The sequence below is a fragment of the Lutjanus erythropterus genome, chromosome 22, assembly GCF_056507025.1.
Source record: "Lutjanus erythropterus isolate fLutEry1 chromosome 22, fLutEry1.hap2, whole genome shotgun sequence".
In the NCBI taxonomy this organism is placed as follows: Eukaryota; Metazoa; Chordata; class Actinopteri; order Lutjaniformes; family Lutjanidae; genus Lutjanus; species Lutjanus erythropterus.
In genome coordinates, this window is record NC_139338.1 from 5868227 (window position 1) to 5895387 (window position 27161).

At 39.4% G+C, this 27161-nt stretch overlaps 2 protein-coding genes and 3 non-coding genes across 8 annotated transcripts; 3 read left to right on the top strand and 2 right to left on the bottom strand.

The window, feature by feature from the left end:
• Positions 1-1609: 1609 nt before the first annotated feature.
• Positions 1610-19410, bottom strand: ankrd16 (ankyrin repeat domain 16). 4 transcript variants are annotated; one of them, XM_084711168.1, is made up of 8 exons: positions 19273-19410; positions 11408-11787; positions 9271-9491; positions 6826-6868; positions 5099-5207; positions 4850-5011; positions 2501-2579; positions 1610-1901 (listed from the first exon to the last, which is right to left on the bottom strand). In XM_084711168.1, exons 2-8 carry the CDS (start codon positions 11743-11745, stop codon positions 1738-1740), a joined length of 1116 nt encoding a protein of 371 aa, XP_084567294.1. In that variant the 5' UTR covers positions 11746-11787; positions 19273-19410; the 3' UTR covers positions 1610-1737. The 4 variants fall into 4 exon arrangements, with proteins under 4 accessions (XP_084567294.1, XP_084567295.1, XP_084567293.1 ...); XM_084711169.1 differs by lacking the exon at positions 19273-19410 and adding an exon at positions 12160-12220; XM_084711167.1 differs by lacking the exon at positions 19273-19410 and adding an exon at positions 11911-12148.
• Positions 4016-4098, top strand: trnal-cag (transfer RNA leucine (anticodon CAG)). Its single transcript has one exon. It is a non-coding gene; the product is annotated as a tRNA-Leu (tRNA).
• trnal-cag (transfer RNA leucine (anticodon CAG)) lies at positions 6260-6342 on the top strand. Its single transcript has one exon. It is a non-coding gene; the product is annotated as a tRNA-Leu (tRNA).
• Positions 11209-11296, bottom strand: trnay-gua (transfer RNA tyrosine (anticodon GUA)). The gene is given in 2 exon segments: positions 11209-11244; positions 11260-11296. It is a non-coding gene; the product is annotated as a tRNA-Tyr (tRNA).
• Positions 12258-26133, top strand: glt8d2 (glycosyltransferase 8 domain containing 2). Its single transcript, XM_084711170.1, has 10 exons — positions 12258-12839; positions 17813-17856; positions 21822-21914; positions 22138-22339; positions 23134-23251; positions 23364-23448; positions 23692-23804; positions 24009-24175; positions 25169-25281; positions 25756-26133. The coding sequence occupies exons 2-10, from the start codon at positions 17838-17840 to the stop codon at positions 25932-25934; spliced, it is 1089 nt and encodes a 362-aa protein (XP_084567296.1). The 5' UTR covers positions 12258-12839; positions 17813-17837; the 3' UTR covers positions 25935-26133.
• The last annotated feature ends 1028 nt before the right edge of the window (positions 26134-27161 follow it).

Below are 27161 nucleotides of genomic sequence, written 5' to 3' on the forward strand. Positions count from 1 at the left end.
TGATTCGAGTCCATACCTTTAACATTCTTTCAAACCAACTAGTCACCACCTCATGTGAGGAATTCCATTTACAAATGAAGTTTAATGGCGTGCACGGTACTCTAACGTCACTATTTGTGTTTCCAGAGTGGACTAGGTTCATGGTCGACACGCAGGTTTAACAAACCCAGTGACATTAATGAAGTTAGCTGCTGTATTACTCACTCATGTCCCCAGTCAGTCTGTGTAGGTTTGGTTTTAGGCTGCAGTCCGTCAACGCAGTAATATAAATTCTGATTCAGGCATGGATGGTTCCTAGGCACAGATGTGTAAAAGCCCCCCTCCACAGAATCCAGACCGTCAGTCCATAAGAGACACAAAATAATGTGATGCCGCTGAACCACACTTTGCAGTTGAACTCTCAGTATCTCAGTCACAAAAACATACAGATGTTGTTTGCAGTCACTTTGTGGTCATTTTCATCTTTTTGTAACTTTTGTTCTTTTTGGTAGTCTTAGGTTTTCCTTGTAGCCATTTGTTTCACTTTGTAGTCATTTTGTTTCTAATTTTTTTTATTTTGCTTTTCTTTGTTGGGATTTTGTGCCTCTTTAGTAGTCATTTGGCTTCTCCTGGTGGTCATTTTGTGTCTCTTTGTGGTCATTTTGTATCTGAGTAGTCATTTTGTGTCTCTTTGTTGTCAATTTATTGCTCTTCATGGTCATTTTGTGTCTCTTGGTAGTCATCTTGTGTCTGTTGTCATTTGGTTGCTCTTTGTGGTCATTTTTTGTCTCTTTGTGGTGATTTTATGTCTCTTTGTTGTCATTTTGTTGCTCTTTGTGATCATTTTGTGTCTCTTCGTTGTCATTTTGTTTCACTTTGTGGTTGTATTGTTTCTCTTTGTGGTCATTTTGTGTCTTTTGTTGTCATTAAGTTTCACCTTGTGGTCATTTTGTGTCTGTGGTTATTTTTCTGTCTCTTTGTAGTAATTTCATTTCATTTTGTGATCATTTTGTGGCTCTGCCAACTGACCCCTTGGGCCCCTGGGTCTGTGCCTAGTGTGCCCAGTCATTCATCCATCCATCCATGAGTTTAGGCATTTTAAAAAGATGGACTTCTAATTTCCAGGAGCCTAAAACTCATTTTCATATTCAAGAAAAAACCTAAAATTATAGAAATACTATATCTCAAAATTTCATTGTAATATTACTTTTACATATATTCAATACACAAATGTCATGCACAAATTTACCTGCATACACTGGTTTTTACAAACAGTACTTTCATACAAAGCCAGCCAAAGAGACTGGAGTTATCAGAAGTTGCTGAGGTTTTGTTTTGCACTGACAAGCTCAAGAGTCACGCTGATATCAAAATACAATCAGACAAGTCATTCACAGGCAGGTGAGCGCGTCTTTTGCATGTCTGATCATGTTTAAACCTCACTGTAAACACCATTATGGCCTTTATAAGTTAATTTTGGAGACACTTTTCTAGTTATCGCTGTCCAGGTCCAGTCCAGTTTTAAATCAGTAGTACTACAGTCAGGTCTGCTGTAAATATAACAGACAGATTTAGGTCATTTGACTGAAGTCCACAATGTTGTAACTGAAGAATACACTACACAACTCGATTCAAGTTAAGATTTATTCTAATCCACACAACCGTAACTGATTGACTTCAACCGCATGAAATGTCTTTACTTAAATTAATTATACGGAACCAACTGCAAACATGCACTCTGAATCCCTCTGGTGTTGTTTATACTGCGCCTGGTGAACCACATTCAAACACTCGCGCTACGTCTGGTTTCTTGGCGAGCTGCCGCGCTGTTGTGCCCGATGCGTCCTTGCAGTCCTTGAGTCCGAGCTGCAGGAGCGTCCTGGCTGCGTCTGCATGCTGACCGATGGAGGCCATGTGAAGAGCTGAGAGGAGAAGAGTGAAAAAGGGGATGATCAGAGACCATACTGCACACGTTTCCTTAATCTTTAATGACATATCATGGTCATTTTATGATTTATTACACCACATATATCACAAATGTCTCCCTTAAATTAATCACCAACTATTTTGATAATCAATTAATTGGTTTGAGTAATTTTTTAAGTAAAAAAGACTCAAGATTCTCTGTTTCCAAATTCTTAAAAGTGAATATTTCCTGGTTTCGTTACTCCTCCATGACAGTAAACTCAATATCTTTGGGATGTAGGTTAAACAAAAGTCACCTGGGTTTTGACCAACATTTTTCACCATTTTCTGACATTTTATAGACCAAACAACTCATGAATAAATCGAGAAAATAACTGACAATGAAAGTAATCATTAGTTGCAGCCGTAATAAAATCATATCAATTCCCATCCTGCCAGCACTGTTAATGTTGTCCTCATGAAGCAGATTAACTGAGTTTAAACTCTAAACTTTTAACTTTTACTGTTGCTTAGCCAGAAATTCTTCAAATTTGATATCACTCATTTTAAAGTTTGTTGAAAACAAGCCCACCACTGAGTGTGATACACTGCTTACCAGTTCTGCCCTTTTTGTCCCGAACGTGAAGATCTGCCCCCAGTTCCACCAGTGTTTTTATAGTGGATGTGTGGCCCTCCTGAAAAACACAGGGCAGAAAATGGAGAGGTAATTTACCAGGTGCATTAATACGTGTGAGAAGATTTCCACTGTATTTTTACTATTACTATTTACTATAAACACCTATCAGAGGTGGCAGAAGTACACATATTCTTTACTCAAGTACAGATATTTGTGTAAAAAAGACAAAAGAAAGATAAAAGTAGAAGTACTGATTCAACATCTTTACTTTAGTAAGAGTGAAAAAGTACAGGCTTTGAAATGTAGTCAAATTATCAAAGCCTTAAGTCTTTTAAGTGGTTTGTCTTGTTCCGTCTTTTTCATCTTGTTGCATCTTTTTTGTCATGTTAGTCTTGTCACAATTTTTTACGTCTTTTTTATCATCTGGTTATGTCTTTCTCATCTTGTTACATCTGTTATGTGGTTTGTTTTATGCATCTTTGATCTTGCTACATCTTTTTCGTCTTGTTACATCTTTTACATTGTTTTTTCTATTGTTACATCTTTTTCATCTTGTTACTTCTTTATGTGGTTCGTCTTGTTACGTCTCTCGTCTCTCTGTCTTTTTTGTCATGTTCATCTTGTCACAATGTTTTACATTGTTTTTCATCCTGTTGTGTCTTTTTCATCTTGTTACATCTTTCAGGTTTTTGGTCTTGTTACATCTTTTGCAGTTATGTCATTGTCTTTTGTGGTTATGTCATTTTCCTCTTGTTCTATCTATTGCATTGTTGTTTTTCATCTTGGCATCGGTCTTCTTATGTCTTTTATGACATTTTTGTCTTGTTACATTTGTCGGGTGTGATCTGCGCTGGTGGATACACCAAGAAATCGTCTTTTCTATGAGTTATCGTGCCCTCCACTTGAAATCAGTCTTGAGGGAATGTAGGGAAAGCAGCGTGCAATGACACTCAGTAAAAATATCAATAATTCCCCTCAATAATTCCCCTCCTTACATTTGCCTGTTTGGCAAATGTAAGGAGTAGAAAGTACACATATTTGTGTTCACATGTAGCCAATAAAAACAGAAAGTTGCCAGAAAAAAATACTCAGGGGAAGTACAGATACCTGAAATATCTATTTAAGTACAGTAACTAAGTATTTGTACTTATTTACTTCCCATCTCTGATAACTATGGCATATCTGTCTTAGAAGAGAGCTCACTCCTTTGTGGTTTTTTGTGAAGTTTGTTCCTGTCTGAGTTCGAGACATAAGGGTAGCAGGGGTTGTATAGACTGCACATTTGTGATTTTGGGAAGTCGACTTGACTTGAATACATTTCTGGCAAACTTCAATTGCTAAGCATTATTTGCATATTAATCCTTCCATAACAGAGACAGTTAAAGGGATGGTTCGTAGTTTTTGAAATGGGGCTGCATGAGGTACTTAGTCATAGTCAGTGTATTAGTCTGGCATACGTAAAAATGTGTACTAGCCCTTTAAGGAACGACATCTGTCAGGATGGCCGAGCGGTCTAAGGCGCTGCGTTCAGGTCGCAGTCTCCCCTGGAGGCGTGGGTTCGAATCCCACTTCTGACATGAAACCTTTTTCATTGAAGCCCTAAAGAGTAGTAGGAGGGTGTCGGCAGCTTCTGGCCAACAGGAGGACGTGTAGATGACACCCGAAGATCTATTACACACATATAAACCCTTTATCTAACAAAATGATCTATTCTTTTGTCTGGCTCGGCCTGTCTGGTTACACAGTCTTGTACTAAGAAGATCCACTAGATGGCAGTAAAGACCAGTCAAAGTCTTTTTACTGTGGGTGCTGCTGCAGTCTCTCATAGAGAAGTAATCCAGTCAATTTTGTGGAGGTTTGATGATGTTATTGTATTAAGAAATCTAATCATTATTTTATGTAAATTCTTGAGCACATTTAGATATAAAAGTAACCAACTTTGTAAATTACTAAAGATCTTTAATGTTCTCACAGATAACCTTTGTTTTTTGTAAATATACACTCATTCTGAATTTGATGCCAACACATTTCAAACAGGTTGGCTTGAGGTTCCTGCCTGTTAAAACTAAGTTTTTCCCCACACAGTTGCCTCAGTGCTTCCTCTAAGTGGGAACAGTTGGGTTCATAAAGAGCGCGGTCAAGATCTGCTCTATTTGAAACGTGCTCTGAGATTACACAGCATCACAACTTTTTTGGAATATGTATATTGATGATTATGAAAATTTGCACAAGATTTGCACATTTCCCTCATTTCTATCTACTACTGCAACATCTGCAGAAACACTTCCTGAAGTACAAGTACCCCTGGTTGGGAATTAAACCTCTAACCTTGGCAGCATAATGCAGGGCAGTGAGCTGCATGTCAGCCGTCCTCTGGTTCACGTCTACGTTCAGGTCCCGCACCAGGAAGCGCAGCGCCTCCTCCTGGCCAGTGACAGCGACCTGGTGTACCGGCTGAGCCCCGAGGGTGTCAACCGCTGTAGGAGACGCCTGCAGTGCGAACACATCAGGTCATGGCAGTACACGTAAATATCGCAGTTTCTAACATCAGCTGATATTGAAATACATTGTTCTGACCTGGTGCTTCTCCAAAAGCAGCCTGGCCACTGAAATGTGTCCGTTCCTGACAGCATCCATGAAGGGAGTGACTCCACAGCTGTCAGTGCTGTCTGGGGTGTAACCACATCTGGAGGAAGACCAATGAAGGTGTGTCAACTTTTGCTTGTCATAAATCTGTAATAAACGTGTTTTCTTAAGGCGTTGATTCAAACTTTAAAAGCCTTGAGTGCATAAGAGCTTAGAACATTATGATGAAGTATATGATGAACTTTCACATGCTCAATTGTGTCACATAATCTGTTACACGCATTTGGTGCACAATTTAACCATTTCTGACCACTTGAGAATAGATGAAAATGATTGAAAATGCCACAAATACCACAATCAAACACAAAGACCTTAAGCAACACCATAAAAAAAGCATGCTTTGTTGGTATTTGGAGATTTTTGTAACTGCTAAATTCCACCAGACGCAGCTGAGTTGCATCATGGCTGCACCACGTCAGCCGGAGCTGATCACAGCCATTCTACACCATGCTTATGATTCCACCAGCAGCGCCTCGGTGCGTCTCAGAAGTGTGTCTCTGCTCTGCTTCAAATACATGCCAAGTCCATTTTTGCCAGATGCTGGGTCAATTAGCACAGAACAGATTAAACAGGCAGGAATTCAGATACAGAAAAGGCAAGGGGAATCCAGTTAATTTTCAAAATAAAAGACCCCATGAAGACTCATGATCATTAAGACAGGCAGAAAAGAAACTATTTAATCCCGTAACCTGCTTATCCATGGTAGACACTCCTCTTTCTGACAAACTAGCATGACTAGGTCACCTAGTTTCATATGATACTGGTATCTTCACTGGTATTTTTAAAATTACAGAGCCCACTACAGCCTCTGAATGAGATTAATTTTAGCTGTAGATATCAGTTGGCATGCCCCCAATTAAGAAAAGCAAAGAGGCGCACCAGCACAGAAGCTAAGCAATGTACAAAGGCAAATGGCAAAGGTCTACCTAAAAATCTATATCAGTTTTCGTGTACACTATATTTTGAATATTTTCCCTGTTTTACTTTACAGTCAGACAGCTTTTATTCAAAGGGAACCTCTGTTCTATAAGCCAAACTCTTTCTCTAGGACAAGTGAAAACGTGAACTGGCCCTTTAAATCTAGTGTAAAGTGTCAGGATGGCCGAGCGGTCTAAGGCGCTGCGTTCAGGTCGCAGTCTCCCCTGGAGGCGTGGGTTCGAATCCCACTTCTGACATGAAACCTTTTCCATTGAAGCCCTAAAGTGTAGTAGGAGGGTGAACACATGGCAGCTGGAGATCTGTCACACTCACATACAACCACGTAGATCCTGTTCACAAAAGCACACTGCTCTGCAAACTGGGGGTGTGTCAACCACCGTCTGCTGTTGGTAATACGCTGACCTCGTACAGGCCCATATCAAATAATACAAACTAAATGCTGCACTTTCCTCTACCACATTTATCCAGCCAAACCAAGGGATCAAACCGCAGCCTCTAGGTCTCAATTCTGTTCATACTTTGTGAGTCTTGTTGGTTCTATTTATCATTTCAGGACATTCTGAGCCATAAATTCAGAGGAGGAGCAGGAAAACGGCTGGGGGTGGCATAGACAAAAATGACATTACATGTTTCAAAGAGCTGAAACATTTCATAAATCTGACTTGATTTGATGGAGTTTGTTTTAAGATAAATATTCCAGATACAGAATTTCAACCTACCTTTCCAGCAGGATCCTCACAACCTCCTCACAGCCGTGCATTGCTGTATGAAGAACAGAGAGAGTGTAGTGGTCAGTTTTTAATTGATCATCACAGACATCTTACACCAACAAGGATTCATTTGAAAACCTGATTAAATCATGGTATAACTTTTAAAGTAAAGATCGAATTTAAACCTCTCTTTAAACCTCCATTTAGTTTTTACTCTGAACTTAGTTCACATATAATTCTGTTGCACAAAGACTTGATCCAGTATGAACTTTAAATTTACAGGAGCTTTAACTTTTAAAATGCTGCCCTATTGAGATGGATTAAGCAAAAATAATCAACTTCCTCAGAGACAGTTTAAGTATCAAGTGTCAATATTTAATAATGACTTGATATTTTTGACAACACTTTTAGCTAGCCAGCAAACAATGTAACATTTTGTTAACTTTTTAGTTAGCGTTAGTGAGAAAACGCTTTTTTAAAATGTTTTAGCTAATGTTAACAAACAAACAATGTAATGTTTTTAAGTTTTTAGCTAGCAAGCAGACAGTCTACCATTTTGTGAAGATGTTACAGAGCAGCCCAAAGTTGACTGTTTTTGGACTTGAAAAGAGTTTTAATTTATTCATTTATTTTAAATTGGCTATGTAACAATCTCCATACTGAACAAACTTTCATTTCATTTACATCAATAAAGACCTACTTAATTTCAAATCTGGATTTTACTTATTTTTGGGCCTGTGGACAACCAATGAAAATCTTTTTTTCTTTTTAAATACTTTTATTGCAATAAATTCATGTTATATTTGCAATCAGTATTTGCATATTATTGCAATTTGTTTCCCCCATACATAGTATATATACACCCATACAAATATGAACACATAAATGAGCTCGTACATGTACACATTCAGAACATTCACGAACCGTTCACAGTACACTAATCATGCCTCTCTTATTCATAAAACTCATTATTTAATTCATTTAATTCATTAATGGCCTCATCCACTTAAACCATCACCATCTATGCTCTGTCTCTTCATTCCCTCTACATTTCAGAAATCTCTCTTATGGTTAATATCCATTTTTTGACTGATGAACTTGCAGGTTTTAGCCACATCCTGGTCATTTGTTTCATAGCCGCTGTTCTCATTATTCTGTAGAGATAATGATCTCTTCCCTGCAACAGCTCAGGTGGAGATTTTTTTTTTTTATTTGAAACACACTCGCTGTTGTAACTGAATGCCAAAATAATTTTAATAGAGGACAGAACAAGAAAATGCGTGAATGGTTCGCCTTGGTCTCCTCACACTTTCTTCAGCAATAAGATGTCACAGATGTGTTAATTTTTGAATGCACCTCTGGTGTAATGAAAAATCTTCAATATAATTTCCATGCAAATTCATTCCAATATTTTGAATTTGCTTTTGGGTACTAGTTTCAGCGTCCATACTGTTCTCCAGAATTTTGTATATTTTTGACAAAGAGTTTTTTTATTTCATTATTATGACTTTTGCACAGGAAGGTTATTAACCAATGAAAATCTCGATCAACTGAAAATTCGTCCTACTTTTCAACCAACAAATTGGTCGATGGGAAAAAAATCTGCGCATTATTTCTAGATTATTTAAATCAGCCACAGTGCACTGTGTAACTCTACCTGCAGCCTGACTGAGTGCTGATCAAAGTGTCACAGTGTTGCCAAACAAATGAATTCTTGCAGTTTGACCAGTTATTTTTCCACACGTAGCTCTATTATCACCTTCAGGGCATGTCTATCAAGTAAGCTGACACAGTATAGCTGTTAAATTAAATACTAAAACAACATAAAACATTACAGCTTTCACGTTTGAGGTCTGGTCATGAACAGCTGGTATTCATCCATCATTTAGTTTAAAACGTTACCAGCAGGCGCTCATTAAGAGGGCAGACCAGAAGAATAAAATCAACACACATGTTGTCATCAAAAATAAACTTTATATCCTCTCAGCTCCTCTGTCCTCTGAGGCTGGGGCCTGATGTAACACTTTGTGCTGGTACTGACACGGTGTCCGTCAGTTTGAGGCCAGTAAATGTTATACAAATAGCCTCTCACTCAAAATAAAATACATCAGGTTTGCAGATGTCCCGCCCCCAGCAATGATGGATTGAGAATTTGGTTGGATAACAACATAAAACCCAAATGAGGAGAAGCTGTCAGCTCTACTCACTTCAAACCTAGTTTTGCTAAACCCTGATTATAACTAATCTTAGATAAATTAATCTTTGCTGGTGCCACACAGACTTTGAGAATTGGCCACGATGGAATACCACACACGTAGAGATTTGAGATTCTGGGAACATAACTGTTTTAAACCAGCCTGAAGTCAGGACATTTTCTGTGTATTCCAGGTGAAGCCACTCAGCCATCACATCACATGTTCATAAGCTGGATCTGACGATCCGAGAACGCCTTACCTGCAGTGTGCAGCGGCGTCCTGAGCGTCTTGCTCTCCGTCCTCCAGGCGTCCGGCGCCATGAGAAGCAGGTGCCGTACGACCAGAGGATCGCCCTCCCTGCAGGCGATGTGGAAGGAGTTCCAGCCGTCCTTGTTTCTCAGCGCAGGGTCGGCGCCGTGGCTCAGCAGCTCCTGGATCACGTCGAGGTTCCTCCGAGTGCAGGCCATCATCAGGGGGGTCCTGAGAGACAGAGAGACACCTGCTCTGACCAAGTTGATCATCACAATACAAGCTTACAAGCCAACACATGGCAGTATGTTTTTGTATATTTTATATAGTAAAAGATAAAGGAGACACAGAAGAAAAAATAATTATGAATCAGGGAATAAAATCTTTACAAATAGAAATAATTACAATCAAATTTGTAAATACTTCACACTAAATTACCAAATATTTCATTTTCAATTTTTAATTAAACTTAAGTTTACCATTCCATGAACTGTAATTTGTCCATTTCATTGTGATTTTCAGATGTTGCATTTTGAAACCTTCACAGTGTGTAAATTATGAAGTAATTAAATAATTAAATTGTCCATTAGCTCTAACAATAAGTGATTAGGGATAATTTGTCTTCTGCATGTATAAAGATTAAGCTACTGCTACTTTTTACAATGCAAGAAAAAATAACCGTGTTATTACACATCTATTTTTTTCTGCAGTTAATTACTGAAACTATACTGGGCCATAAAAGCAAAGGATTTTTTTTTATTTTTTTTTTGTTAATTTTATGATTACGTCTCTACTGATGGATGCAAGTTACAACTCTACCATGCAAAGACAAAGACATATATCAACAACATCCAGAAACACTGCAGACTTCTCTGAGCCTGAGCTCATCTGAGATGGACTGACACAAAGTGGAAAAGTCTCCTGTGGTCTGATGAGTCCACATTTCAGATTGTTTTTGGAAATCATGAACATTGTGTCCTCCGGGCTAAAGAGAAAAAGGACCATCTAGATTGCTACCAGCGCTCACTTCAAAAGACAGCATCTGTGATGGTCACCATGGGTAACTGTCACATCTGTGAAGGCCACATTAAAGCTGAAAGGTACATACAAGTTTTGGAGCACCATATGCTGCCACCTTCTTCAGAGACATTCCTGCCTATTTCAGCAAGACAATGCCAAAACACACTGAGCACATTTTAACAGAGTGGCTTTGTAGTAAAAGAGTTCAGTTACTAGACTGACCTGCCTGCAGTCCAGACCTGTCTCCCATTGAAAATGTGTGGTGCATTATGAAGCACAAAATAAGCAACAGAGATCCCCAACTGTTGAGCACCTGAAGTCATGTATTAGAAAGAATTCAACTTTCAAAACTTCAACAATTAGTGTCCTCAGTTCACAAACACCGACTGAGTGTTGTTAAAAGAAAAGCTGATGTATCACAGTAGTAAACCTGCTCCTGTCACAACTTTTTGTGACTTGTTGCAGGCATCATATTAAAAGTAAGTGTATATTTAACAAAACTATACAAAGTATCAGTGTGAACATTAAATGTCCTGTCTTTGTACTGTATTTGATTTAATGTAGGTCAAAAATAATTTGCAAATCATTGCATTCTGTTTGTATTTACATTTTACACTGTACCCCAGCTATCTGTGAGCTGTGAACAAGTGGGCACTTTTTGCAACAAGTAAGTGTGGAATTCTGTCAGAATTTTGTATCAAATTAATTGTGTCATTTTTAATGCCAAAGTACTTCAACCTCTTCTACGTAGCTTGCAAAACCGCACTTGGCTCTGAATCTCACGGAACCATAACACGTGTCATGCACAAACTAGGCTAATATGGTTAGCCGGCTATTGCTAACTCTTCTCTCTTGCTTTTTGAACGGGTGTATCGTTTAAAAGTAGGTTTGTAGTCACTGTACTCCTTTCGGTAACTCAAAAGGTCTCTCCTTCGAGCCGGATTCGAACCAGCGACCTAAGGATTTCAGCGTTACGCCACTACAGTCCTCCGCTCTACCAACTGAGCTATCGAAGGGAGCTGACAGCCATGTCTGGAAAGTTCGTTTTTAAAGCCGAGAGAGGGCGCCCTAGGTACCGATGACATATTTTAGAATAATAAACACCACGATAACATGTCCATGCTCACCAGTCAGCCTTCTTCAAACTGTCCACCTTGGCTCCGTCCCGGAGCAGGTATCTGACACAATCCAGGTGGCTCATGGACGCAGCTTCGTGCAGCGGCCTCTTGTAGTCGTTGTTGTACACCTCCACGTCCATGCCTACCCGCTGTGTTAGATACTCCACGATGTCTAGGTGTCCGTGTCTGGCAGCGTAGTGCAACAGAGTATCTCCGGACCGACCATAGTGTTTGTTAATGACAGTCTGAACCGCCGCCGAGCCTCCTGATGTAACATGTTCCTCCAAAGAGCTAAGTTGTCCCTCCTGAGTGAACTTCACCAGCAGCTTTAAAGTGTTTTCATCCATGTTGGGTAGATGCTAAAGGCTGCTGCAGGAATAAAAAGTCATCTGCTAGTCAAAAAGAGAGAAGTTGATTAAGTTGAGCTGCCTGAAGACATGCTGGAGACAAGTGTTTACTAAGGTTTTTTTTCGCCAAGTAGCAAAAAATTAAGTGGCCAACCATGACCTTACACTGTAACTACACGGTTACGATCTCATTTACCGGGGGCTGTAACCTTTACGATCAAAAAAGAGAGAAAAATTTAATCCGTTTGGAGCCGAGAATTAAATTCTAAGCTCAATGATTATTTGTTGCACTTTTGTACATCATAAGAACGTCACATATCTATCTATATGACGTTATTTATTAAGACATACAATTTATTCATATACATACTCAAGGCAAACCGTGTTAGTGAGGTAAAGAAATGTTGCACACACCTCAAAACCACATATGTCATAGTGAACGTTTTAAATTTCCTAGCTGGAAAAACAGACTAAATGCATCATTTACATCCACAGGCCTAATTACCAAATGTGACAAGCCACACTGTTCTGTCGAGGAAGGGATAAGCCTTTGTTGACCTTTCAAGCACAGCGACACCATAAGCATTATGGGAAATATAGTTTTGTGACGGTGTACGGCTTGGCTCGATAAAATCATTATTATTTTTTCCACTATATTAACTTACAAGTAATTACCCAGCATTAGCATAAGTAATACTACTTTAAGTATACAACTGGTTAAAACAGAGCTGTGTTAGTGTAATTTCAATGACTGTAAATGATTTTCTCACACTGGCTTAAGTAACAAGCCCAAGATGCAAAATGTTTACACAGCAGAAATTAATGTTTCAATATCCCTGCCCTGATTCCGTGATATGAGGTGGCTGTGGCTAATCCAGTTTGGCTGAATGACAGCGAGGGGTCAGACTAACTGCTGGTGAACAAGATGAGTCACATCTGGATGTAAGGAGGAAGGAGAAGGGAAAAAAAAAAGGTGGGAGAGGAGAGAAAAGGGGGATTGTTGGTGAGGGTGAGTCTCAGTCCTCAGAGGTTTTACAACATGGACCATGAACACCAGGAATGAGAGCGACCACAACCACCAACCGCTTAGTCTGGTAAGTAATTTACATTTTAACACTTTGAATGTGCTTTAAAGTGTACTACAATTCAATTTACACATGTCCTCAAACCAACAGGGACACACCCCCTTACAATACTATTGTCTTTTAAAGTGCATATTTACTCAAGTGCATTTTGTATTGCTGCTAATTAAAATAATGCAGTTTCACAGCTTTATATGTCTTGTATATTGTCAAGTATGTTCATTGTATTTTGTGGTATTTGTGCCACTCTGTTGCATTGTTAGTCATCAGAACTTTTTGTCCTGCAACACTGAAAAAAATACCTATCTTTAAAAAAAAGGTCTTTTTAACTTTTCACTTGAGAAGTAAGTGGAAAATCTACAGATGCATGATGCATGACAGTTTTACATTGTTTCAATGCGATTCAGTGTTTCTCAACACTTGCTGGTCAGTGGTTTTTGAGGGGGTTTTTCATACTGTAGCTCACAAGGGAAGTGCCTCCTTTTAGCGTATATCAGACATTTTTTCCTAATAAATTCCCCCAAACAATTGAACTTAATTGCCTATTAGTGAAATAATACAGATATTTCCTCTTGTGAGTGAATTCTAGTCATGAAAAAGTTAACTTCTTCATCAAGGTTGGGGAAATTTTTTGCAGTGTGATGACTTATGTGCTCTGGTTTGTACCCCCAACCCCCATTCACCACACTTACTCACACACATACACACACACACACAGTTACATGCAAACTTTTTGGAACCTTTTACAGAGGAAAAAAAAAAGGTTTTCTGCTCCAGTTGGCAGATGCTGCATAATCAAAAACTCTTCATGTAAACTCATTCCTCGAAGTCTGTAAGAAGCCTTTTAAGGAAAATAATGTAAGACAGACTGAAAACCTTTTGTAATATTAAGTAGCAATTATCTGACAAATTCTCAGGAATAAAGAAAACAAGTTGCATAAAATCATGTGAGAGCTCATTACTGGTGGTGCACTTCTGCAAAAACATCAATAATGTGACTATGAGTGCATTGAGAATGGAGAACAAGCTTGATACGTTCTAATTTGGAAAGTCTTCAGTGGATTACTGATTGTTCGAATGCAGTCCAGAGACAGTTGTGTCAGTATGTTCTGCCTTCTGACGCTAATCAGCTCCAGATGTTCTGGGCTTCTCTAAACAGCGACAAACAAACGTGAAACAAATGCGCGACACAAGTTGCTTGTCCTGTTTCATTTCAGCTGCCTGCTGGAGCTCAGTTAAGAGCCTGCAGTTTTCTGAGGAGGTGCTGAAGCATTAAAAGGCAGGACGCTGTAGGTGCGATTCTGTGACTGCAGTTATATAAATGTTTCAATGGCTGGGAGGCAAATAGATTCCTCAATGAAGCCCTGGCACCAGGAAGGAAGGAAGGAAGTGGTGCAAGGTTCTGGACAAAGTACAACCACATGTGTCGTCCAGTGTCTCCTGGCATCATGTCTCGGGGACTTAGCTGCAGGTCTCGTGCCAGAACTGTGTAATTCACACACTGATCCATTAGAGGATCCTGTGTCAGCAGAGGTGACATTATGTCACTGTTTCGTAAGTCATGAGTAAAGTGTCAAGTCTTTGCTCTCAGGTCCCAAGTCAAGACTGAAAAGTTCAAAACTTTGACTTTTAAGTAGGGCTGAACAACAATCAAAATTTTATTGAACTCTCAGTATGGTCCACTGCAATTTTCAAATCGCAGAAGTTGCAATAAAGTAAAATGACTGTGGTGCTGCAGAGACGTGGCGGCCTACACATCAGATTCTGCAGACTTAAGAAAACCTCTTTGTAGGGCTGCAATTATTTTCATTATCGGTTAAGTTGTCAATCATTTTTACAATAAACCAATTAGTTGTTTGGTCCAAAAAATATCACAAAATGTCAATCAGTGTTTACCAAAGCCCAAGATGATGTCCTCAAATGTCTTGTTTGTTGAGAATGAGATGATTTTCTTTAAAAAAAATAAATAAATCAAATCATCATCAAATCATTGCAGTTCTACATCGTTTGGTACAGATCACCGCAAAAGTCAGATCTTCAATATGTTTTTCAATGAAAATGGGAATAATGATGTAAAAATGATCATTCACTCTAATATTGCAAATCATATTGCGATTGCAATTAGATATTTTTTCAAAATCGTACAGCCCTAGTTTCAAGTCTTAAACAAGTCATAATGTGCTCTTCACCAAATCTAAATCCAGTCTCAACTCACCGTTCTGTGTATAACTTCAAATGAAACTGGAAGTTATTGCCTGTTTTGTAGTTTTTGTGTGTGAACAAAATTATCTTTGGTATAAGTTTTTCCAACTGGAGCTCGGTAACGCAACACTAGTTCTTCATGGTTCTCTCAGATTGGTTCAAACAAAGTAGATGTGGGGATTTAAGAGTGGACTGGCTCAGACTGAGCAGTGTTAACGTTCACTGACTCAGGGAATGAAGAGAAGTGAACTGATTTGTGGAGTCACACTTTTTACATAACAGAGGTTTCAATCTTTGAGCTTAGGGGAAGGTGTCAAGTCTTTTCAAGTCAAAAGGCTCAAGTCAAAGTGAGGTCACAGGTCACTGGTGTGCAAGTCATAGTTGAGTTGAAGTTCTTTTGTAATTTAATAAGTTGAGTCTAAAGCGATCAAATTTGTGACTTTACTAAACACCTCTGTGTCAGTGTCACATTTTGGCTCGCCTAGGCGTACAAGTACGCACGTGTATGAAGGTGTGGTACCAGCAGGGGGTGATAATGGTGGAAGCAAAGGAAGCAAAAGAAGAATGTGATACAAAGAGTAAGAAATGGACCTTTCCCGCTGGTGTTTTTGGTCACTCTGAACCAAACTGTATGATGCCGCATTGCCTATTCAGTATCACTTTCAGCACGCCGAGCTGCGCCCAAGCCTGCCTGAGATGGACCTACTTTGGACTGGGGCCAAAGCGAGCAAGACCCTCCTCCAAATGGGCTGCAGTGACACCTCTCTGGCCACAGCCAACCCATGACAACCCTCCTTTCTCCCCCTCGAACAACATGAGCAGGAGAGCAGAGTGGAAGACATTTCTTATAGTCTCTTTATGTTCAGGCCTCACTACTTCTGTAGTTTCTAACAGAATCTTTATGATTTGAAATGCAGTTTCTCTCCTCTGTCGCGGTTTTACTTTCAGGTATCTGCAAAACAACATAACAAAACAACAGCACTTTCACTGTGAAGGAAATAGTGTGTTTATCCTAGAGACACATATGAACAGTTTATCCACCACTTTTCCTTGAGCTCCTCTTCAGGTAAAAGACACACCTTCAAGTGAGCGGCCCTGTTGTATTCAAAATGCAAACCCTTGCCATGCCGAGCTAACGGGCCGAGTCAAAGAGTCGAGCCAGGCCAGCCCTGGGTATAGAAAAGGGCCAAAAGTCACCACAGGTAGAAGTGATGGGTAAAACACAGGAGACCAAGGTTTGATTCCCACATGAGGCAAAAAGTAAAAGTTGAATATTTTAAGGAAGAAGTTACTTAAATCCAAACCGTCATGTTTTCCTAAAACTAACCAAGTATTTTTGGTGCCTAAACCAAGCTGTGACCGGCATTTGTGGTGTTTCCCAGCAAGCTTTTTTTTGAAAGCCAAACCAGATGTTGCATATTTATTATGGTTAACTTGTCCGTGAAATGAGAACATGTGTATTTGTTACGCCTAGGCGAGGCAAACTGTGACGCTGTCACGGTGGGCTGATGCCTCTATTGACCATCATGCTGGCAGTTTGTCACCGTCATAGACATCAGTATAAGTGAAGTGTATGACACAAGATGAATTTCTGTGTGTTGAAATCATAATGTATGATTTCTCTTTGTTACAGAACCGTAGAACCAACCCCTCCTCATTAAGTCTCAATCAAATACATCATACATGGAACTTAATGTGACAAATCTAGAGATGAACAGAAACCCTTTCTAAACAGAAGGAAGCTGCAGCTTCTCTTTAAGTTTGTTCCAATGCATCCAACACTTTAAAAATCTATAATGCAGCAAGTAAGAAATCATTGTATCCTCGGAGCTCTTTTCTGCATATGTCATCCCCCCACCCCCAAAAAAAGAAAAATGATGAAGAAGCACTTCTCTTTTTATTGAAGGCATAGTTCACCCAAAAATGAAAATTCAGTCATCATCTACTCATCCTCATGCCGACTGAGGGTTGAGGTTTATTTTGTTCGTCCACAAAACACTTCTGGAAAACAGTGTTGCAGAATCTCAAATAATGGAAGTTAATGGTGAACAGTTTTCAAATGTAAAAAATAAGTTGTCTGGCATAATCCAAGTCTCCTTAAGTCCCAACATGCCGTTTGCACACCATCACACCACACACACCCAGTTCAGACAGTGTGCATGTGAACATGGCTCAAAGTTAAGGATCTACAGTTAAGAATCAGGCTAAAAAATCACATTTTTAGTCAACCTGCCATGTTGTGGCTTTAGGAGACTTGGATTACACTAGACGAGCAATATGGATTTAATGTTTTTATTGTTTGTTTGTTTTTTTTTACATTAGAAAACTGGTCACTATTCACTTCCATTGTTTGAGAGATTCTGCAACATAGTTTTCCTATGAAACTCCAGCAGTATTTTATGGACTTAAAAACTAAACCTGACCCTCAACTTGTATGAGCATGAGTAGATAATAACTGAATTGTGACATCAGGCAGAGTCCGTAGGTCTCTGCAGATACAGACACTTCTAGTGTCGTTGCGACACTGGAATTTCTCTCTTTTAACGGTTCTCTGCAGGCTTTCAGATTTTCCACTGTGTTTTAATTACAGTAACAATTATAACTGTATTCTATGATGCCAGGTTTCAGTGTTAATAGTCCACTGAAGAAACAGCCAAACATTCATCATTATTAATAAGGCCAAGCATTAGTTCATCTTTTGGTTGTCCAGACGGTAACTTCTCTTGAGTGACTTATTAACTCTCCCTGTGTGTGTGTGTGTGTGTGTGTGTGTGTCTTTGCAGATGTCGCTGGAAGCAAACATGAAATATGGCTCTCCTGAGAAAAAGTAAGTTAAGTGTTAGAGTAAGTGTGATACAAATGTAGTATGGCTGATTTATGGTCTCAAGTGATGTCAATGCACACAAGACAGAGAAGAAAGAAGTGTCTGTCTTCTCACAGTGTTGATGGGCAGTAACACTACACTGTAAAAATGGAAAAGCAAAGAAAACTCAAAGGTAACGCTTCAATTTCCAGGTCCAATAATGTCATGGTAAATAGGTGGTAATAACCAAATAATATATTTGAAATGTCTTGGAAATTACCCAGAAATTACTCACAAATTTCATGGCAAGTGTCTGGTAATTGGCAAGTGTTGCTTTCATGCAACTAGGTGGCAATTACCATTTCACATATTTGAACTTTCTGTGACTGCGAATTTACCCCAAATTTCATGCTATGTGGTAATTAGCAAGTAATTTGGGGCTTATTGTCACATACTTAACCATTGAATTTGATTTGATTTGTGGGTAACTTCTAAGATATTTCAAATACATTACTTAGTAATTGCCACCTATTTACCAAGAAATTATGGAACTTATGGGAAGCATTACCAACACAAAATTTCAAGGCAACTTACTGCAATAGATTTTTGAGTTTTGAGCCCCACTCAAATGTTTTGAAAAAGTTTTACCAACTATTAATCTTTTGTTGAGAAAAATTACTTTTCTTCTCTAAATAAATTTGAGTCTTTGAAATACAAAGAATCAAGTTTATCTGAAGAAAAAAGTAAATTATCTCAACTAAAGGTTATAGATCATCTTTTTTTTGTTGCTCATTTCAAAACTTAAACTTTTTTCACCATGTAGCCAGCTCAGTTTTCTGTTTGTGGTTTAATGCTCACACAAACTGCAGGATCAGCTTTGCTTTGTGTAAGAAGTGAGGTTTAGCTAGTGCCGCCATTGCCAGTGAAGAAACCCCCACATTTCCCTCTGGGAAAGCGTCCAGTTTCCATACACGTACACCAAATGTATATGTGTATGTAGGGGGAGGGAGTGATGAGGTAACCAGATGACGGGCTGTGCAGACTTAAATTTTATGATTCCACCCGCTGTGCGAACAGCAGCGTGAACTGAATGCAAAATACTATACAAGTTTGCTTCCAAATTGAAACTCAACAAATAATGATGCATATGTCAGTCATACAAAAATGTTTTCAGGTTAAAACCTTGCAGATTTGCATTCAATGTTTTCATTTTCCCTTATTTTTACTCCTTGTGAAAATGGCAGCCTGCCCTGCAAGGGATGATGAAATGTGACTCAGCAACAGAAACTATTTATGATGGAACAATAAGGCAGAACGTTCAGTTTATAAGAACTACAAACAACTCAAAAAAAATGTCTAATGAGTACATGTGCAGTCTTTGAGTTTTTCAGTGTAAAACTGCTGCCCAGGTAGTAAACTGTGCATAATTAGTTATGGCACCTGAGTGAGCAGCCAAGAATGATCAAAGTGTCTCGTAACTGGTTGCAGATGGTCTCTGATCCTCTTTTCTCTCTGCTCTGCCTGACAGCCAGCTGGTGGAAAGAGTCACACGTTCTGCTTCTAGCCTGCACAGCTTTTTACTATGGTAGCCCAAATCTGCCAGTGAAAGAAAAACATATCCACATGATAAGTCACAATTCTGATTTTAAAAAGTCAAAATTATGAGATAAAAAGTCAAAATTATTAGTTGTAGTCATAATTATGAAATGAAAAAGTTGAAATTATGATACAATGTCTAAATTATTAGTTAAAAAGTCATTATAATGAGAGAAAAAGTCAAAATGATATACTAACAATTTTAACATAATTATGAATTGAATTTTTTATCTCATAATTCATCATCATCATCATCTTCTTCCACTTATCCGAGGCCGGGTCTCGGTGGCAGCAGTCTAAGCAGGGATGCCCAGACTTCCCTCTCCCCGGACACTTCCTCCAGGTCTTCCGGGGAGGATCCCAAGACGTTCCCAGGCCAGCCGAGTGACATAGTCACTCCAGAGTGTCCTGGGTCTTCCCCGGGCCCTCATGGAGGCATCCAATATAAATGCCCGGGCCACCTCAGCTGGATCCTCTCAATGTGGAGGAGCACTGGTTCTATTCTGAGCTCCTCCCAGTTGACAGAGCCCCACACCCTATCTCTAAGGGAGGACCCCACCACCCTGCAGAGGAAACTCATTTCAGCCGCTTGTATCCGAGATCTTGTTCTTTCGGTCATGACTCAAAGTTCATGACCACAGGTGAGGGTAGGAACGTAGACTGACCAGTAAATCGAGAGCTTCGCCTTTCAGCTCAGCTCCTTCTTTCCCACGACAGGCCGGTGCAACGACCGCAATACTGCTTCCACTGCCCCAATCCATCTCACACTCCATCCTCCCCTCACTCATTAACAAGACCCCAAAATACTTGAACTCCTCCACACTTGAGGCAGGAGCTCTGCTCTGACCCAGAGGGGGCAAGCCAACTGTTTCCGGTCGAGAACCATGGCCTCGGACTTGGAGGTGCGGATTCTCATCCCAGCCGCTTCACATTCAGCTGCAAACCACCCCAGTACATGCTGAAGGTCCTGGTTCGAAGGAGCCAACAGGACAACATCATCTGCAAAAAGCAGAGATAAGATTCTGTGGTCCCCAAACCGGACTCCCTCCGGCCCCTGGCTGCACCTAGAAATTCTGTCTGTAAAAATAATGAACAGTCCAACATGCACTGGGAACAGGTCTGACTTGCTGCCGGCATAATTTTGACTTTTTATTCCATAGTTTCTACTTTTTTATTATAATCTCATCTTTTTATCTCATAATTTAAAGTTTTATTCCATAATTTCTACTTTATCTCATAATTTCAACTTTTTAGCTCATAATTCTGACTTTTTAATCATAGTTATGATTTTTAACTCAAAACAGAAACTTTATGACTTACCACAGGAATATTTTTTGTCACTGGTAGACATGAGCATCTACACTAAATAAATAATAATAAACAGTCAATCAAGAGAAAGTCAGCAACAATTTTGATAATGACTTAATTTGTTTGAGAACATCAACAGCAGTCTCATGTCTGCTCATTAAAGTCGTGATGAAATGAAAAATACCTTTTTAAGCCTTTCACATCCCCTGGTCATGTTGTCCACCTGTTTCAATTTCTTTGTAATCTTATATCAATAGCCAATCAATTAATCTATCTTTAACTTTTAGCAGCACAGAGCTAAGAGTCTTTAGTTAGCTAGCAACAGCATGGTTTTCAACATTGACCTGAGGCAGGGCTAAATGATTAGCCTTGTGCATTTTATGAGTTTAGCCGTCCAGTCTACAGCACAAATTGGTGTTTTTCTGTTTGACAACAAATTGAACAAATAAAATACAACGTATTAATTCTACTTCCATTCTTTACACTATACTACGCCAACTGCCTGCTGACTTTGCACTTAATGTTACGTTCAAATGAATGAATGAATTTGTTTTTATCATGTTTTCCGTGTTTAGGAGATGAACCTATTTGAATGGCCCCCTCATGTCCTGTTCACAACATTGTGACCAGGAAGTTTCCTGTTAGCTCCGATTTCATGACACCCATGTCGCAACCACAAAAATGTTTTTTTCTCAAAATGTGAAACTAGTCCTTGAAGTCATTTACTGAGTAAAAATGGAAAACAGTCTCTGCTTTCAGCTTCTACGGGTTTGCTGTTTTTGACTGTTTTTATGTCACTGTAAATTGAAGGTCTTTTGCTTTTGGACTGTTGGTCAGACAAAACAAGGCTCTGTGACCCTGTGCTGGGAGTTTTTCCTTATATTACTTGATATTTTCTAAATTAAGCAGTTGAAAAAAAGAGACATTAATCTGAAATAAAAATATAATTATATGTGGACGTACTGATGTCAATTCTGGAGCCTGAGCACAATATTTGCAATATGTTTGGATACTTAAACAACAAAGAGCGTGCCTGCATGTCTCAGTCCCTCACACACTCACTCCAGCCTCTCCATGTGTTTCAGTTAACCGTGTCCTCCTGGTGCTGCTGGTGCTGATGGTGTTCCTCCTCCTGCACAGTACACTGCTCAGAGCCTCCACTCGGCCCAAACGCTCAGGTACATCCACACAGGATTTATTCAAAGCTTTAAAATACTGGATAAATATGTTGATGTTTCATATTTTCATATAATTTACTGTCATCAAATCCCACAAAAAGACCGAAACCAACAATGAATTGATCGATTGTATACTTTAAACTAGTCTTATCTGCAAAAGCCTGCATCTAAAATGACACAACAAAATCTGGACCTTCAGCCTCTCTCCTCTGATTCCTTTCAGATCACTGGAAGAGTGTCGGAAGCGCAGCACGAGGTCCTGCAGTGAAAGCACCCGAGGTGGATAATGTCATCTCCATCGTCATCTGTGCATCGGAGGAGCGTATGGGTGCAACCATGGCAACCATCAACAGCATCTACAGCAACACACATGCCAGTGTGTTCTTTTATATTGTTACTCTTCGTGATGCAGTGAAACTAGCGAGGTTTGTCTCTTCTGTCCACTATGGCTCACATTAGTCTTTAAGGAAATAGTCTGGATTATTTTAAATGGAGCAACAGTCAGTGTATTACCAACAGTAGATAGCCACTGACATGCCTCCTGATTTTGCTTTACCTTGCTATCAGACAGACCTTTCTGACGAGAAACTGATGTTATATATGGCAAATATTACTCTCTCCAAACCAACAAACTCCGTTGGCAAAAACAGTCATTTTACCTCACAGAACTCTACAGTTGCAGGTCTACCACTGCCTCAATCTGTTAGTTTGTTTGTTATTGTGGTGTTTTAAAAGGTTAGTTCAGATTCCCCAAACTCGCACAACAACACAAACAAACAGATCAAAGCAGCGGTAGACCAGCAACTCCTGTGTTCTGCAAGGTAGAAATTAAGATTTTGCCAATGTCAAGTCTATTTGAGCAAGAGAGCAACATTTGGCTTATGGAACTGCAGTTTTCTTTTGTGAAAAAAGGCTGTTTGACAGCAAGGCAAAGTGGAGAAAATATTCTAAATATAACATACACTGAAACTGATATTGATCTTTTTTGGTAGGGCCTTTCTTAAGAGACAAAAATACAACACAAACACTGCTTCTGAACCTGTCTACAGCAGGACATTGCTTAGCTTTCGTGCTGGTACTTCTATCTGCTTCTCCAAAGTAGAGGCATGTTGACCACCATCTACAACCCCACTTCAAATCTGATAGTCTAAACTATCCCTTCAAAGAAAGAAAAATAAAAAAATATAGAAATAATCTTGCTTTCTTTGCATCGTCACAGGCAGTACATAGAGAAGACTAAATTAAAACGCATCAAGTACAAGATACTGGAGTTTAACCCCATGATTTTAAAAGGAAAGGTGAAACCAGATTCCTCTCGACCTGATCTCTTGCATCCAGTGAGTACTGAGTTTGCTTTTGTTCATACATGTACTCATGTAGTGTTACTCCACAATCTAAATGTGGCGTTGCTGTTTCACAGAGATGAAACTAACTGCTTTTGTTTTTCAGCTCAACTTTGTGCGCTTTTATCTACCTCTGCTTGACATCAGCCATAAGAGGGTGATATACTTAGACGACGATGTCATTGTGCAGGGTATGTATGTGACTAGTTTGTGGTTCATTAAACGCTTGCACCTTCATTTATGAGATTTAGCATTTCAGTCAAATTTATGAACATGTCAAGTCTGCGCGCTGTTTTCTAGTTTTTACATAAAATGGTATTCTATTTATTATCTAATAATGAGTGTTTCATACAGAACACAATAGTGCTGTACCAGGCATACAGTACATGTATGTGTACATGCTATACCACTTACAGGCTCTTCATCCTTTTCAGGAGACATAAAGGAGCTGTTTAATGTCAAACTGAAGCCAGGTCATGCTGCTGCTTTTGCCACTGACTGCGACCTGCCCTCCACACATGAGATGGTGCGCAGCATCGGCATGCAGGTGGATGTTTATATCTTTTCTCAGATCACTTTGTGTATTAACTGTCAGTGTGTACTCATGGGAAATGTATAATTAATTAAAGCGATTTGTTGTTGTCACTTTGGACCATTAGCTGAATTAATACGGAATGTAATATTCCTGGGACATCTTTTTCTAAAGATTTCGTAATTGAAATATGGCGTCCTCTCTGAGCTTGTCCCATAGACAACCTACATGGGCTTCCTGGACTACAGGAAACAAGAGATCAGAGATCTGGGCATCCACCCCAGAGACTGCTCTTTCAACCCTGGGGTGTTTGTGGCAGATATGAGCGAATGGAAGAAGCAGAAGATCACCAAACAGCTGGAGAAATGGATGGAGGAGAATTTCAGGTACGCACAGTGACCAGCTCTTTCTGGAAACCTTCCTGTTGTATTTTTCCAGAAAGATGAAGCTCTGGACAAATTTAAACAATGATTGGCTTGGAGAACTGCTTTCAGAGGACTTGATGTTAATCTAAACAGCTATGCTGATGATACACGATTATACATTTTGTTCATCCAAAAATCTTAAGTGGCTCATGTCCACCTTCCCACCCCAAGCACCCAAAACTTTTAGTCCTGGGAATTACTTTTCAAGAAGCCTGTTGTTGTCTGTGTTGGTTTGTGGCTGCAGATTTTTAAAAACAGTGGCTGAAATAAAATGCTGCCAATCAGAATGGTTCAGCGTTGTAAGCCCCACCCCCAAAGTCCCTTTATTTTAGGAAAGAACTATACCTAAGAAGACAAGTTTTGGGAGGTAAAATTATGTCTCAAGAATTTCATTTAGACACCGATCCCAACGGTGGAAACACTCTCCAAAGGTTCCTAGTCATTGTGAAAGTTCCTGTGGTGGAAACAGTTTATGTTTTGGTCTGTTATTAAATAATGTACCATTTATTTTATCATATTTACGCAAGTAAGTAAAGATTTCAGTGGTTGCATTTTGTAAGTGGGAGGTGGTTTAAGAAGATTCTATGGATATTTTGGTGCAACTTTTTCATCATGTAAGCTTTTTACCACTGTAATCAAAATAAAACAAGCAAACAACAGTCTACTCATAGAGCATGTTGCTACAGGTTTAGCTTCTCTGGACCGGCTCTCTGTAGCTTTTCATTGATTTCATTTACTAAGCCCTGACATGATCACAAGCACACCCAAATTCATTCATCTATTGTAATGTTATGACATTACAATAGACATTGACATTGTTCTGTCTCTCTTCTTATTGTATGTCTTTGAACTGCATAAATGGAGGCTGTAATGTTTTATATCTAGATCTTTCACAAGTTGTGGAGCAGAAGAAGTATCTGCCTGATCAGAAACCCTCTTCCTCCTCTTCACCAGGCAGAACATATACAGCAGTGCCATGGCAGGAGGCGTGGCCACTCCACCCATGCTAATCGTGTTTCATGACAAATACACAACACTGGACCCACTGTGGCACGTCAGACACCTGGGTAAGATCATCACTGCTGTTCACATACAGGAGAATTTCAATACTGGCTCCTAAATGGCACAGTGGTATCTTCTATGGAAGCCAATTCCCACCAATAAGGTGGGGAAAAAAACTTAATATCACAAATGACTTAAAATCTCTAAATAATGCCTTAGTATTGCTAAATTTTGAGTTAGTATCTCTAATATTGACTTATTATGTCAAAATAATGACTTAGTATTGCAAACTAATGCAAGGATACCTATGCAACATACCAGTCATAGTGGGAAATGAATAACATACTTTAAACAAGGTTAACAAAAATAAAACAATAACATCTTAAATAAAGAAGCAACTAATTAACATTAATTTAATTTACGGTGATAATCGCTGTTATTACAGTAATAATGACAAGTCACAGCGAGTGCAATCATTTACACTCAAAGACATAACGATATTCTAGTGCCAATTTCAATGAGTTTTCCTGTTTGTCCAGGCTGGAGTCCAGATGCCCGCTATTCTGATAGCTACCTACAGGGGGCGCATCTACTGCACTGGAACGGCCCGTTTAAACCGTGGAATTACCCTGCTGTTCACTTGGATCTGTGGGAGAAATGGTTCATCCCTGATCCCTCCAGAAAGTTCTCCTTGGTACGACCTAAAAGTGACGGCTGAAGTCTGTGGAACATACCATGTCTGAGCCACAGGGGGACATGAAAGCGTGTGGAGTTCAGGACTCAGCTGAACAATGGAGGAAGGTGTGATGTGCTGAATTTAATACTGAGGAATGTTCTTTACAGTGAAACACTGTTGATGGAACATTGTATGTATGAGTGTGTTCTCTATGTATGCTAAATACACAAAATGTGACTCATCTGTTGTCTACAGCAAATGAATGAAGATATTAGAATATTACTTGTAGGAACTAGAGGTGTAAGTAACTAACTACAAATACTCCATTACTGTACATAAAGAGTAACTAAACCCCCAGTGCTTTTAGTCATGTCGTTGACTGACTGAGGTCCAAATCTTGACATTTTAGTGCAAAGTCTTTGAATTCTACATGTTGTTTTATAAATAATGACATTCCTCTACTAATTGAAATCCAGCTATAGTAATTGCTACTGTCTGATCCGGAGGAGATGACATATTAAAAAAACAACACTGCTCTCTAATCACAGTTGGGTGGCCCACGTCTGCCAGCTCCCAGCCCTCAGTGGTAGTCTGTGAAATGCTTCACTTTATATACCGATCAAGACTCATCATTCACAGTTTACGTTGTTTTTCATTAACCCTCTACTTAGTATTTTTCAATTTTGAACCTTTTGATGGCTGTCGAAGCTCCACCAAACTGCATTCTTTCTCTCGATTGATGAACCCCTAATAGACCATAAGACTGCAGCCCCGCAGTGAAGTTAGTTAAAAGTTACAGTTGTGTCATCTTGAACAGGCAACTCTAAACTAACTTCACTGGGGTGGCTATGTACTGACACTGCTCTTTAGATACACACTGGAGAGGCTCCCTCTCAGCCTCTCTGAACCACTAATGGCTGAATTCTATCAGGTTTGACTCAGTCAGAGCTGATCACTGCCACGCTAACCAATGCTTGTGATTCCACCACCAGCACCTCAGCACATCCTAGAGGCAGCTGTCTGCTCCACTTCAAATATGCAGCGAGTCTATCTTTGACAGGTGCCACGTCAATCTGCACAGAGCCGATCAAGCGCAAACACGTCAGACAGAGAGAAACCACAGAAAATACGGTCAATTTTCAAAATAAAAGACCCCATTCAGAGTTGTGATCATGAAGACAGACAGAAAAGAAACGATTCAACTATGTAACTCGCTTATCCATGTTAGACGCACAAAAAAACAAGGAAAGAAGACCAAATCAACAAAAT